General features: G+C 39.7%; 1 protein-coding gene across 1 annotated transcript in view; it reads left to right on the forward strand.

Moving 5' to 3' along the window:
• Positions 1-13,181, forward strand: part of USP13 (ubiquitin specific peptidase 13) — a 116,265-nt gene that overhangs the window by 93,824 nt on the left and 9,260 nt on the right. Inside the window, exons 18-19 of the mRNA XM_037525150.2 lie at positions 733-899; positions 2,373-2,526. Coding sequence (XP_037381047.1) covers positions 733-899; positions 2,373-2,526 — 321 coding nt within the window. The remainder of the gene's footprint in view (positions 1-732; positions 900-2,372; positions 2,527-13,181) is intronic.

The raw sequence follows: 13,181 nt of genomic DNA on the forward strand, positions 1-13,181 counted from the left end.
CGTGTCTAGTCAAATCCTTCGTCCCTTCTTGATGTGATTAGTTATCTTTTAATTGTTGAGTTTTGAGGATCCTTTTTATAATTCTGAATACAAGTACCTTACCAGACATATGACTTGCAATTATTTTCTCCCATTCTTTAGGCTGTCTTCTCACTTTCTTTATGGTGTCCTTTGAAGCACAAAACATTTTAATTTTGATAAATCCATTTTATCTAATTTCCTTTGTCACTTACGTTTTTGATATACCTAAGAAACCATTGCTTAATGTAAGGTCACAATGATATAGAATTTATCTTCATAAAAAGGGGAGGAGCACTGCAAAGATTTACTCATATGTTTTCTTCTAAGAGTTTTGTGGTTTTAGCTAGTATATTTAGGTCAATGATCCATTTTGTTTTCATTTTTATGTAGGGTGTGAGGTAGGGGTCTAACTTACTTATTTTTGCATAAGGATATGTACTTTTCCCAGCACCATTACATGAAAAAACTTATTTCCCCATGGTGTGGTTATGGTGCCCTTATTGGAAATCAATTCAATTGACCATAAATATCTGGGTTTATTTCTAGATTCTCAATCTGTTCATTTGGTGTGCATGTATTATGTGTTCTTCTGCGAGTATCAGAATATCTTTATTTTTATAATTTTATAGTTTTTTTTTCCTTCTTAGCTTTAAAGTATTATTTATATTAAGATCAAGAAGGAAAAGGGCTGAGTATATTCATTTTTCCCAGATTTTGCTGAACCACTGACCATGCCTGGTTATGGAGGAGCAGCTTCTGCTGGAGCCTCTATATTTGGTGCTACTGGATTGGATAACCAACCTCCAGAGGAAATTATAGCTATCATTACCTCCATGGGGTTCCAGCGAAATCAGGCTGTTCAGGCGCTTCGAGCAACGGTAAGCATGAAACCGTGTGGGTCAATACTCTCTTCTTACTGGGGCTACTTTGTTTCCCCCAGTTGCAAGTGAACCTTTCCAATGTCCTTTGATAATTTTGAATCATGTGTGTCTCACTCTGCACCCCATCCACCCCATCATGACCCACAGAGGTTTATTTGCACATAGTGTACTACTTATGTACCTATGTATATATGTACATAGATGTCTCAAATAGATGATTGAGGGTATCATACACAAAATATAAGGATAGGAAGTTAAAAACAATAGGGAGATAATACAACTGCGGCAAGGTGATCAAGTGAAAGACACTCCCTATCATCTTAATGTTTAATAAAGAGATCGGAAATTTTACTTGGAGTTTGCATTAAAGTTAAGAGAGATGCACGAAATTCTTTGTTCTGTAAAAAGCATAATTTCTCCTAAAGAACTATCTTACAGAACAGAGAAATGTTTTCAGAAATCATCCTAGAGAATGGCTTCTTGGAAGTATCTGCTTCTTTTTCTCTCTGCAGAGATGTTTCTTTCTAAAAGAAACGAGACTGAAAGGTAGATAAAAGACTTCCTCTTGCAATGAGGAGAGCTGTTTAATATTATTTAATATTGAGGGAGAGTATTTTTTTAAAGCCCATCTTCCCTTGCTACACCAAAATCCACTTTTGAGTCAAGGTCTGCTCATTCATTCTTGCCTATCCTGACTGGTTGCCTGCTAGCATCCATTGCTGAGGTCACGGAAGCTCATAGAAATGTGACTAAAATTGCCTGTATCCATTAAAAATTCCCGAAATGTCTTCACCACAGTCTGTTTCACTTGGAATATTTTGTTTCTGCCCCACTTATTTCACTTACCTATTTCATTGGAGAACCTGACTGCAGTTTCTTTAACCTGCCAGTGATATCATAAATGGGAAGACAGAAATATTTTTAAGGTCAATTAGTTTGAACTGCATGGAGCTAGTGTAAAACATTCACCTTAACTAACCAGTGTTGTCATCACTAATCAAAACATTTATCTTGTCTCTATTGCAATTCAACTGTGCTGCCAACTTTTAAGGAGAGGTGCCACTAATGTAGTACTCATATTGGCATGCCTCTACTGTGTGTGGTGCAGAACATACAGTTGGAAGAGACTCTAGTTATGTGCAGTTAGCGTGACTTTAGAAAGGACTGTCCTTATATAAACACCATACTCTGGTATTCTGTACCTCATTGTTGTCAGCATCAGCCTATAGAAATGCTGAGCTAAAGACTGACATGACTTTGGAACGGTCATCTGCTGATCATTGGATTCAATTACAGACCTCAGTTGGGAGACTTGCAGAATGCCAGCCAACTGCATATACAGCAAACGAAGCACTTAGGATTAATAAATTCAGACCTCTTGTCCTATTTGCTTGACATGGTGATTCAAATGGTCAGAATATAATGAGGCCTAGGGACTACATACACTATAAAAATGTCTTGTTTTATTAGAATCATAACCTGGAAAGAGCTCTGGATTGGATCTTTAGCCACCCTGAGTTTGAGGAAGACAATGACTTTGTGATTGAGATGGAGAATAATGCCAATGCAAACATTATTTCTGAGGCCAAGCCTGAAGGACCTAGAGTCAAGGATGGATCTGGAAGTAAGTTCTTGCTTTAGGGGTTGTCTAAGTGATTGTGACTGAACACTCAGCTCACATTCCTCCCTCTCTCTGCTCCACACTGAAACCTTAACAGCCATTTAAAGGCAACACAGGTCTCGTCTCTCAAGGATGGTGCATTTTGCCTACAACTCATCTCACCTTGTGGTGTGTGCACTTTCAGGTTTAGCACCAATTTTGACTTTGTCCTTTGATGTGAAATATCTTTATGTGCCATGGAAGTTTTTGTCCAAAGAGGGTACTTATTTTCATGATATTTTTGGAATAGTTGGAAAGTAGTCTTATACCCTGAGCTGTCATTACCAATACCAGCTGTTGATATTTTTCTGAAGGGCTATCAGGATGTCAGAAAGAGATGCCATACATCAATATTTTACCTTTTAATATCAAACATTTATTTATCTCACTATGTGTAAGGCACTGCTCTAAGTACTTTGCATATGTAGTAATCCCTCCCTTATCTGTGGATTTGCTTTCAGTTACCTGGGTCAACTGTGCTTAGAGGATATTATGTATAATAAGGTATTTCAAGAGAGAGAGAGACTACATTCACATAACTTTTATTACAATATATTGTTATACTTGTTCTATTTTTTATTAGATATTACTCTCTTACTGTACCTAATTTATAAATAAAAATTCATTATAGATATGCTTATATCTATGATGAGGGAAAAAACATAGTATATATAGGATTTGGTATGACCCTCAGTTTCAGGTCTCTGCTGGGAGTCTTGGGACATATCCCTCATGGATAAGGGATAGGGGGCAGCTATAACACTCTCCTAACCCTCTCCATACCCATTGTATAGGTAAGAACATAGAGGCACAGAAAGATTGGGTTCCTTCCTCAGAGTCACACATCTCTTAAGAGGTGGTGCCAGAATTGAAACCCAGAATCCATGTTTTTCACAATCATGATACCCTGTGTCTTGGGGTGCATTGCTTAGAGAATAAGATTCAGGCTCCTTGGACTGGCATCTTAGCCTGCTTTGCCCACACCTGTGGTTCAGATGCCTGAAATTGTAGCCACAGACTGGTTATCTGTCATTGACCCTCATCTCATTGCTTCCAAGGCTTTGCTCAGGTTACTCTTGCACTGTAATTGTGAAATGCCTTTCTTTTCCTTCAGTGCATGCTACAAGTCCTACCACTATTGAGAACTTGGCACTCTCTGGAGTGCCTTCCCAGATCCTTGTAATATGCTCATAGTAATGGTCATTATTAACAATACTTCCATTTGTGCCATTTTTAGTCTTCAAAATAACCTTGTGAGGGAGATTCCATTATTATTCCCATTTTACAGATGAAGAAACTGAAGTGGAGAGGCTAAAGTAACTTGGCAAGGTCACATAGCTAGTGGGTAGAATTAGAATTCCCACCCAGTCTGCCTCCACCATCAGTGCCTGTACCCACTTAACATTTGTTCTTTTATTAGTAGAGGAAGCAAATCAATCTTGCACTAATACTATCATGTGAATCCCCGTGTCTCCCACTTGACTGTGAGATTGTAGAGGGTAGTGGCCATTTTATTTTTATAAAGTTCATGGTGTTTAGCACATAGAAAGTACCAAGTAAATAATCATTGGGTTAAATTAAATGTACATTAGTGGCATTTGTCCCAGTAATCATCTAGCTGTACCTGGATGTAGCTATTCAGTCCCTTTTCAGGCCTAACTTGTATCCAGCTAGAGAGGAAGGGTGGGAGGAAGACTTTCTTTTCTTTTATACATAATTGAAATTTCTTCATGAAAACTGTTTTAGTCCCTCCTGGGAAAGAAAAGAAAAGAATGAGATGTAGTTCTCCCACCTTCCATATTCATATAAAGGGTTTTGTATTACTTTTCGGAAATCACCGGCTTGCCTAAAATATTAAAAGCTGTAATGGACAAGTTACTCAATAATTCATGGGCAGGATTTATTACGTGTTACATGTCCATTGGTTCGCTGCATCCTTGATTTTCTGTAATGGGCTTTTTTTTCGGGATGATGAGTCCTGGCTGCAGAAGGAATAAACCACAAGATGGAGCCAGAATACAGCTGCTCAGCTGTTTGGCTGCAGAGGAGGGAGAGTCCGGTCATTAGGGTTTCCAGTCCTCTGATGGAGCCTGGAGGAACCAACCACTGTCTTGAAGACACTGTTAATGACACGGAGTGGCCACAGCACGTCCATGGGCTTCCTGTACTGAGTGATCTGCAGATATTACTGGCACTGCTGGTTTTGAGTTGCATCCTTGAATATGATGACGTGATGCTGCTTTTAAGCACCCTTTACTGAGAAAGCACTACGGGCCAGACTCTGTGCTCTTATTCTTCACTGTCCCCAAATTTAGGGCACGGTGGGTGAGGGAGGGGAAGGAGACAGTGATGCACTGGGAGAAATCAGATGTAGAATATGTAGAATCTAAGGGCAGTGATTAGGTGAAGAATTTATTTATGCAAAATGAAAAAAGCATAAACCACCCTCTTACCAAATTCATTTGGTGTCTGATTTTACAGAATAGATGTTTTTATTTTAATTTTAAAAAATTAGTTTCTTTTTAAATGACGAGATGTTTTTATTTTTATTTTTTTTGAAGATTTATATGTATACAAGAACTGGGATACAGGCCGGAGGTGCGGGAGGGAGAGGGGCAGTGAGAGGATTCACCAGAGACAGAGCGGGGAACAGAACAGGCAGACTGACTGAGTCACACTGCTGAGGGGAGCAGCTGGAGAGACAGGAGAGGTCTGCTGCACCATGTGGGTAGCTCCCTGGCTGGCCAGGAATGGAACTCGTGCTGCAGAGGCTGCAGATACTTCACAGGGCTGCAGTCAACCCCTTGTGCCACCAGGGACACCCTGAAGAGATGTTTTTAAAGTAGCACTGTGCCTGGCCCATGGAAGGTGGTTAGCAAATGAATGAGTGAATGAAGAATTTAATGAATGCTATGAATGGGTCATAGGATCATTTTTTAGCACCTCACTGGTGCCACATGGAGGACCTGGCAGTGTGCTGTTGTGCTGTGGGGTAAATCATGGGAAAGGAGAAAGATGATTTCCTATGCTTTCCTATACTTTGCTGCATTAGCATTCTATCTGTATATGTTATTTTATAACCTGCTTTCCCCCTAACTATGGGTTTACAAATGTGCATATCTAGATCACTGAACATACAGAAATAATATTTCTTTATTATGGAATATATTCCATGTTATGTATCAGCATAGTATAATTTACATACCTAATTTTAGGCCAAACCAGTTACCATCTAAATGAAAGACAGTTACAGAAAGTGTTTCAAGTGATGAGATATGCACATTCATGAGATGATAAATGATTTTTAAATAACAAATTGTTTACAGGATGAATTCAGTTCATGGAAGTACCACTGCCCCCTTTAATGCCTACCCAGGTAATAAACACTTGTTCAACATTTACATTTCTTTCTCTTCCCTCTGGCCTTCCTTTTTTGTTTACTAAAAATAATGTGCAAATGCACACACTTGGACCCTTATTTGATTATTTCTTTAGGGTAAACTTTTGGAAGTGAAGGTTGTGAGTCAGAACTGCATGTGTTTAGTTTTAATTCATATGATCACATGCCCCCCAGAAGATGCACCCCCTGCATTTCCAGTAGCAGAGGTGGCTTCTCTGTCCCCATCCCTCCCTCTGGAGCTGGGGAGGGGGCTGAGCATTCTTCATATTTTTCATATTTTTATTTCCTCATTGTTTTCTACTTGGGTTAATGACTTCCTTTTCCCCTTTGGCCCATTTTCCTATTTTTTGGAGGCTTTTGGCTGCTTTTTTTTTTTTTTTAATTGATCTGTATGAAAGTTTTCATATATTGTGTATTAGTTTGGGAAGACCTGGTAGCTTTTGAATATGGAGGGAAAAGGGTTACCTATTCCTTTGATTCTTGTCCACCCTCTTCTCCCCTCCCGTCCCCCTGCAAAACTATCCTGTGCATTTCTTAATTCTCAGAATTATATTTTCTGAGTTATTTCTGAATAACTTTTTTCCCATTATATTTTCTAAATTGTTTATCACTAAATTTTGAAAAGTTCCTGATCTTATAAGTGTCCCTTCTGCAGGGATTTGATTACAATTACATTACAGATTAACTTTAGGAAATATATATTCTGTGTAGGTAGTTTAAATTCCCAAGCCATTGCTTTTTAACCTTTTTTTTTTTCTTTGGTTGGTGAATTGGTGGAGACTTTTGACTTGGGAGTAATGAATACAATTTAAAGATCATTGCCGTATAGGAGCCAAATGGGGAGTCAAAACAGACAGGCAGACAGGCCAACCAATAAAGCCAGCAACCTCAGTTTTCAGTGTCCTAAGTAGCAGGAGAGCTGAGCCAAAGTAGTCTAAGCAAAAGGGGAAGTAATGTATCATAAATGCTGGAACGTTCCAGGGGGACTTGACTTGAAAACTTTCATCTGGATGTGCCCACGGCTGTATTTCCTGTGGGCTGGTGCCTATGGCAGTTTCTCCCTGGTGGCCACAAGATGGCTCCCAGTGCCTCCTTCTGTATGTTTCTAGATTAAAACCCAGCAGAAAGAGCTGGTACCAGAATACCAGCAAAGATCCTGAGAATCTGAGGCTGAATTGTATTTCCCCCTTCCCCTTCATGGTCACCAGTTTGAAGCTTGAGTATGGAGACATCTTCCTTCCTGGCACATGAGCTGAGAACTTGTTAAAAATGCAAACTCGTCGGTTTTCCACACTGGACCTGCTGAATTAGGACCTCTGGGGCAGGCCCAGCCGCCTGTGTTTTAGCAGACCTCTAGGTTGTTCTAATTCAGCTTAAACTTGAGAACCAGTCTTGGCTGAAGAAGGAGGAGCATGGTTACTAGTTCATCACTCTACCAAGTTAACACTGAAAATGATGAGGTAGGTGTTTGAATTGGAAAAGGGGACTAGTATAAAGACAGGGATTGAAGAAGCACTTTGTATTAGATTTCTATTTTAGGGAATTTGTTCATTAAAAATCACATAGGTCTTGGATTGAGGAGGTAATGTCACTACGTGAACCTCTTATTTAAATGTTACATAATTTGCTTAAAAATGTTGATGCTATTGACACTTAGTGACATAGCAGCAGTCCTTTATTGCGTGCTGCTATGTGCTAGGCGCTTCCTTTCCAAGTGTCCTCACCTCCCCAGAGCCTATTGTAGATGAGGAAATGGTGACTCGACAAGTTAAGTGGCTTGCTAGTGGTAGAAGCAGCTTAGAATTAAGGTCTATCTGATTCTGAATCCTGTGAACTTCACTTGTCACCTGATGTCAAAATTTCTAAAATGGAATGGAGATGGGGGTCTGTTTTTCTTAAGGCTCTGTTTATTGTCACGTGCTATGCATTTTAGGGCTGACACCTAACTTTCAGCTGAGTTTTAAAAAATGAGAAGTTTCAAATATGTGGGAATTCTGCCTTTCAGTCTGACCTATCTGGCATTTTATTTGCAAAATCATTTCTGTTTCTGTGTTGCACTTAATGAGTGTTTAAATTTTTTTTAAAGAACTCACTGATTGCCAATGTCATTAAAATGTGATTAGACTGTGATTATTCAAAACCTGCTCTGGCTCCTTCAGCCACATCGTTGTAATGGTTCAGACATCTTCTACTGCAGCTGAGATTTTCCAGCAAAGGGAGCAGAGAGATATTTCATTTACATAATTTTGGGGCTCCCAGCATGCCAGGTTCCCTGAGGAAAGCAGCTGGAATGAGCAAGAGTGCTGGAGGGACTGCTGCCCAGGAAAGCTAAGTATCAGCAATCCACTTGAAAGCCACCCACACTTATTTAATGCAACTGGGCTTTTATTTGCATCCTATTTCGGCATCTGTTTGCAATTATTGTTTTTTCAGGGGTGCTCTTGGGAGTTAAGGGGAAGCCATTCTGTGGAGTAAACTAATTTATACTAAAGTATGAGTGACTGAGAACTATTAAGCTTGGAGGGAGGTGTTTGATATTTGGAGTTTTAATCAATACAACAGAGAGAAGTCTAGGGGGATTGATAATTTTCAGCTGTTTGAGTTTGGGCAGGCAATTTGTAGACTCTTTAAGAGTCTGTCCTTGTTATCAGCTGCCTTGAGTTTTGGGAATTCTGGAGTTTTTAACAACTCCAGGCCCCCACTTCTTTTATTAGAGCGGGGATGAGGGAAATCAAGCAGGGTAGAGATTGTTTGCAGATGTAGATTGTGAGTCAAATGTTAGTAATTGGGTATGATATTTTCCTATGTTGTGCAGAAGCAGTTAGGGTTGCATAATGACATTCTTCAAATTAGGATGATTCTGTTGGAAAATGAAATTTGGGTTTTCTACCAGAAACCTGTGGGGCCCCTGGGGTCTTGGTAGTTATTTCAAGAAGTCTTTTGTTGGCATTGTAATTCTGAGCGCTCTCATTAGACTAATATGTTATGGCTTTCAATGCTTGCCTTTCAAATATATGTACATGCTATAATAGTTTATAAAATATAAGTTAACTTAGTCCTAACGCTAGATTTCCTTTTGGTCAATGTGTGTCATTGAACTATAATTTTTAAAAAGTCATGACTCTCAAGTACATGTAAACTGAACACGTCACAGATTTTAACTCATTAATGAAGGAGCCAGCTGGCTCTTATTACTGGTTCAAATGATCTGAGAAGTTTGGATATTTAAAGATAATTTGCTGAGTTAGAGATAAAATTAATGTCTTAAGGCCCATCCAACCTTCAAGTTATATGTTCTGCTGGGCAGAAATTTTTATATCATTACCAGATAAAAATCTAGTTAACAAGTAACTAAGTCTGAGACCTTTAATCACAGTAACCCATGGGATAAATTAAGTTCAGTCCTCAAGACTAGGGACCAACAAACCTTTTTTTTTTTTTTTTTTTTTTGGTCTGAAGAAACAGTAAATGTTTCAGGCTTTGGGGCCATATTCCTATCTATCCAGTCTCCCCTGATTCTGCCCTTCACCTCAGACTTGGCCAGACTTGGCCAAGACTTGTGGGCCAGACTTGGCCTGTGGCTTGTTATAGGAGTTTGCCAGTCCCTACCCTTGACATTTCTTGGGTATCTCTTCCTGTGTTTCATGTGAAGTGGTATGCCGTATACCTTTTTTCTCTGCCAAGTTTCATATAATTTTTATGACAGTGCTTTCTCGAAGCACAGTATCAGAGTAAATTGCTATTTTGCTGGGTGGTGGTGGTGCTGATCGAATTTTGATGTTCAAAAGTCTTTATATTAGAAAGGTTGGGAACATTTCCTGAGTTCAAAAAAAGGACAAATTTTGTTGAAAGAGGAAGGTGGGAAGGAAGGATGCTAGTCCTGGCTCTTGAGAGGGACGCTATTCGCCAGATGTTAGACTCAGTGGTTCAGGAGGTTTTGTTTAGCTCTTCTGGGTACTTTGAAAGTTTTTCTGTTGAAAGTCAACATTTTTGAAATGATTTACTTTGCCTCAAACTGCTTTTTCTGTTACATAAAAAGGGGTTTCTACATTTTGGGAGTGTGTGTGAAGATGCTGTTTTGGAGAAGGGAACTCTGGTTACTTGGAGAAGAGTGAGAAGTAGTTTGTGTCTGGTTTATTCATCTGGTTATTCATCTTTGTTTCTCACTGGAAACAAATATAAATGGAGATTTCTTACCTGTTGAGTTTTTGCAAATGTTTTGAGAGATTCTCTTTTGCTGTTGGTTCCTAGCAGGAGGTTTTGAATAATGCATTGGTGGTAGTTTATATTGATAAACATGGTTAATTTTAATTATAGCATTAAGATTTATGCTAATTCTTTTTTCTTTAATTTATTTTTATGATTCTGATTATGCACGTGAGTTGTTTTTAACGAAAGGAAGGAAAAATGCCTTTAGGGGCTTAATGGCATGTTGGGCTGTCTTGGGTATATGGCTTTGTCCTTTTCTGTGTTATGTGTCTGTTCAGTCTAGTGTCTGCACTGGTGTTTCATGGGTATAAGCAGTGTTTCATGGGTATGACTCTGGCTTTTGATAGGAAGTGCTCATTTGAATACTCTGATCAATTAAGTCACAGTTTTCCGGGACCATTCCTTGCGGGGAGAAAAGGCTTTGGTTGGCTATACTATCCCCCTTTTCTTTATTTGATAAAAATTCCAGGAGGGATGCCACATTTTGAGAGATAAGCATTGAAGATTTGGAATTTGATAGAGAATTGTTCCCAAAAAAGTTTTAAAAACCACCGGGGTCAAGAAACGTGGAAAGGTCTGTGCCTTCACCCTCCCTTGTTTGCTGGGGTGAGAGGGGTTCTTAGTGTTGAGAAGCAAAGGACAAGTCAGACTGGGGTAGGGTCCTTGCGTCATTAAAGTAAGAGCCACACAAAATTATTGTCATTCACAACCGGCTGCCTAGTGTCTGGTTTTAAACCTGGGATTTTTTTTTTTTTTTTTTGATTGTCTGTGGATGGTAGTTAGTGGTAGGAAAGGCAATCTCTTCTGATTTATTTCTCTTTTAAATAATTATTTCACTAATTTATATTCCAGTTTGTACTATGGCAGATAAACTTATAAAAGGTATATGCAACATTAAAAGATATAAAAGTAAGTGAGGAAATGAAGTGAAAGGAGTTATTCCCTCATTCACTCATTTACTTATGCATTTAGCAAGTTAAGTGCCTGCTTCATCTAAGCCCTGTTCTCTGTGCTTGGAGTATTTCCGTGAAAAAACAGACACAACTTCTGGTTTTTATGGAGCTGTGCTCTAGCCTGGGGTAAAAGGAAATAGAGAATAAACACACACATGTGTGACAGCAGCTATACTTCGTGCTATTCCGGCAGCAGTAAACACAGGGACAGCGGTATGAGGAGCAATGGGAATGAGGATGGGGTTGGAAGGGAGGTTTGCTCTTTTATAAGGCAGCCCTGAAAGACCTTACCTATGAGGTAACTTTTGATCTCTGACCTCCATGAGATGATGGAAAGTCATGTGGCATCAGAAAGAAGAGTTCTGGCTAGAAGAGACAGTAGGTCTCGAGGCTTGCAGGCAGAGTATTCTGGGTGTGTTTGGGGAGCAGCTTGAAGGCGGGAGTAGTTGGCTGGAGTGGAGTATGTGGCTCCGGGTGGGAGTAGGGATGGGGGGAAATGGGGGACTCCATAGGTCATTGTAAGAGTGAATTTTACTTGGAGATTCAGGATGCCACGGGAGAATTTTGGGGCAGAGTCACAACCATGATTTAACTTACAGATTTAGGCCACTCTGCCACGCATACTGAGAATAGTTGTGGGCAAAGGAGGAAGCAGGGATCCCAGTTAGGAGGTTATTGTGATAATCCAGAAGAGAAGTGATGGTGACTTAGATCAAGGGTTACTATTGGAAGTGGTGAGAAATGGTTGCATTCTGGATCTATTTTGAAGGTAATGCTAATGAATTAGATGTGTGTGAAGAGTGAGAGAAGTCAAGATTTTGAGTTACTGGATAAGTGACATTGCTCATTGGTAAACTGAGGAGAGAATGGTCAACAAAGTAGGAACAAAAGGGAACTTTTGAACCTGATAAAGGGCATCCACAAAAATCGCCATAACTCACATCATACTTAATGGTAAAAGACTGAATGCCTTTCCCCTAAGGTCAGGAACAAGACAAGGATGTTTGCTCTTGCTACTTTAACATCGTACAGGTGTTTTCAGCCAAGGTAACTAGGCAAGAAAAAGAAATAAAAAGTATCCACATTAATAAGAAGAAATAAAACCAGTTTTATTTGCAGGTGACATGATCTTGTATGTCCTAAGGAATCCACTTAAACACTGATAAATGGGGACCTCCCTGGTGGTGCAAGGGCTTAAGACGTAACCTATGAAGCTACCTGCAGCCACTACAGCACCAGTTTGATCTCCTTGCCAGGGAGCTACCCACATGGCGCAGCAGACCTCTCCTGACTCGCCTGCTGCTCCCCTCAGCAGTGTATTTCAGTCAGTCTGCCTGTTCTGTTCCCCACTCTGTCTCTGGTGAATCCTTCCACTCTCCCCCCACCCACACCCCTCTGGCCTGTACCCCAGCTCTTGTATGCATAAATAAATAAATCTTAAAAAAAAGACTGATAAATGGGGTCAACAGTAGAGTGTGTGGGGGCGGGGGAGAGTGGAAGGGTTTGCAGGAAATAAGATCGACACACAAAATTTAATTATGTTTCTGTACATTAGCAACGAAGATTCCAGAAATGAAATAAGAACATAATTCCATTTAACGCTGTGAGACTGGCTGAGGGCACCCAGAGAGAGTTATGCTAGAGAAGAGAAAGATCTGAGGTTCCAGTTCCAAATCACTGAGATTTAAAGGTCAGGGAGATGAAAAGGAAGCAGTGAGGCTGGTGGACAAGTAAGAGGGTCTGGTCTCACTTGTCCAGGGGCAAATATTTGAAAAAGGAGGACGTTATCAGTGGTATGTAAGGTGCTGAAGGGCGAGTAAAGTGAGGACTGGGAATTTCAGATGAGAAAGTGGAAAAAGGAGGAGCAAGGAAAAAGTCTGTCCAGGATCCATACTTTTGTAAAATGCATTAAAAGTTGCATCCTAAAAAGTGAATATACAAGTCCATTTTTTCCTTTCTAGATTCAATTGACATGAGTACTTCTCTCAAATTATTATAAAATAATCAAAATCTGTACCTATCTCATTGTAGCCTATCAGTTTGCATAAAAGACTGGC

This window comes from Talpa occidentalis, unplaced genomic scaffold, assembly GCF_014898055.3.
Source record: "Talpa occidentalis isolate TD23 unplaced genomic scaffold, MPIMG_talOcc4v2.1 talOcc4.4, whole genome shotgun sequence".
NCBI lineage: Eukaryota > Metazoa > Chordata > Mammalia > Eulipotyphla > Talpidae > Talpa > Talpa occidentalis.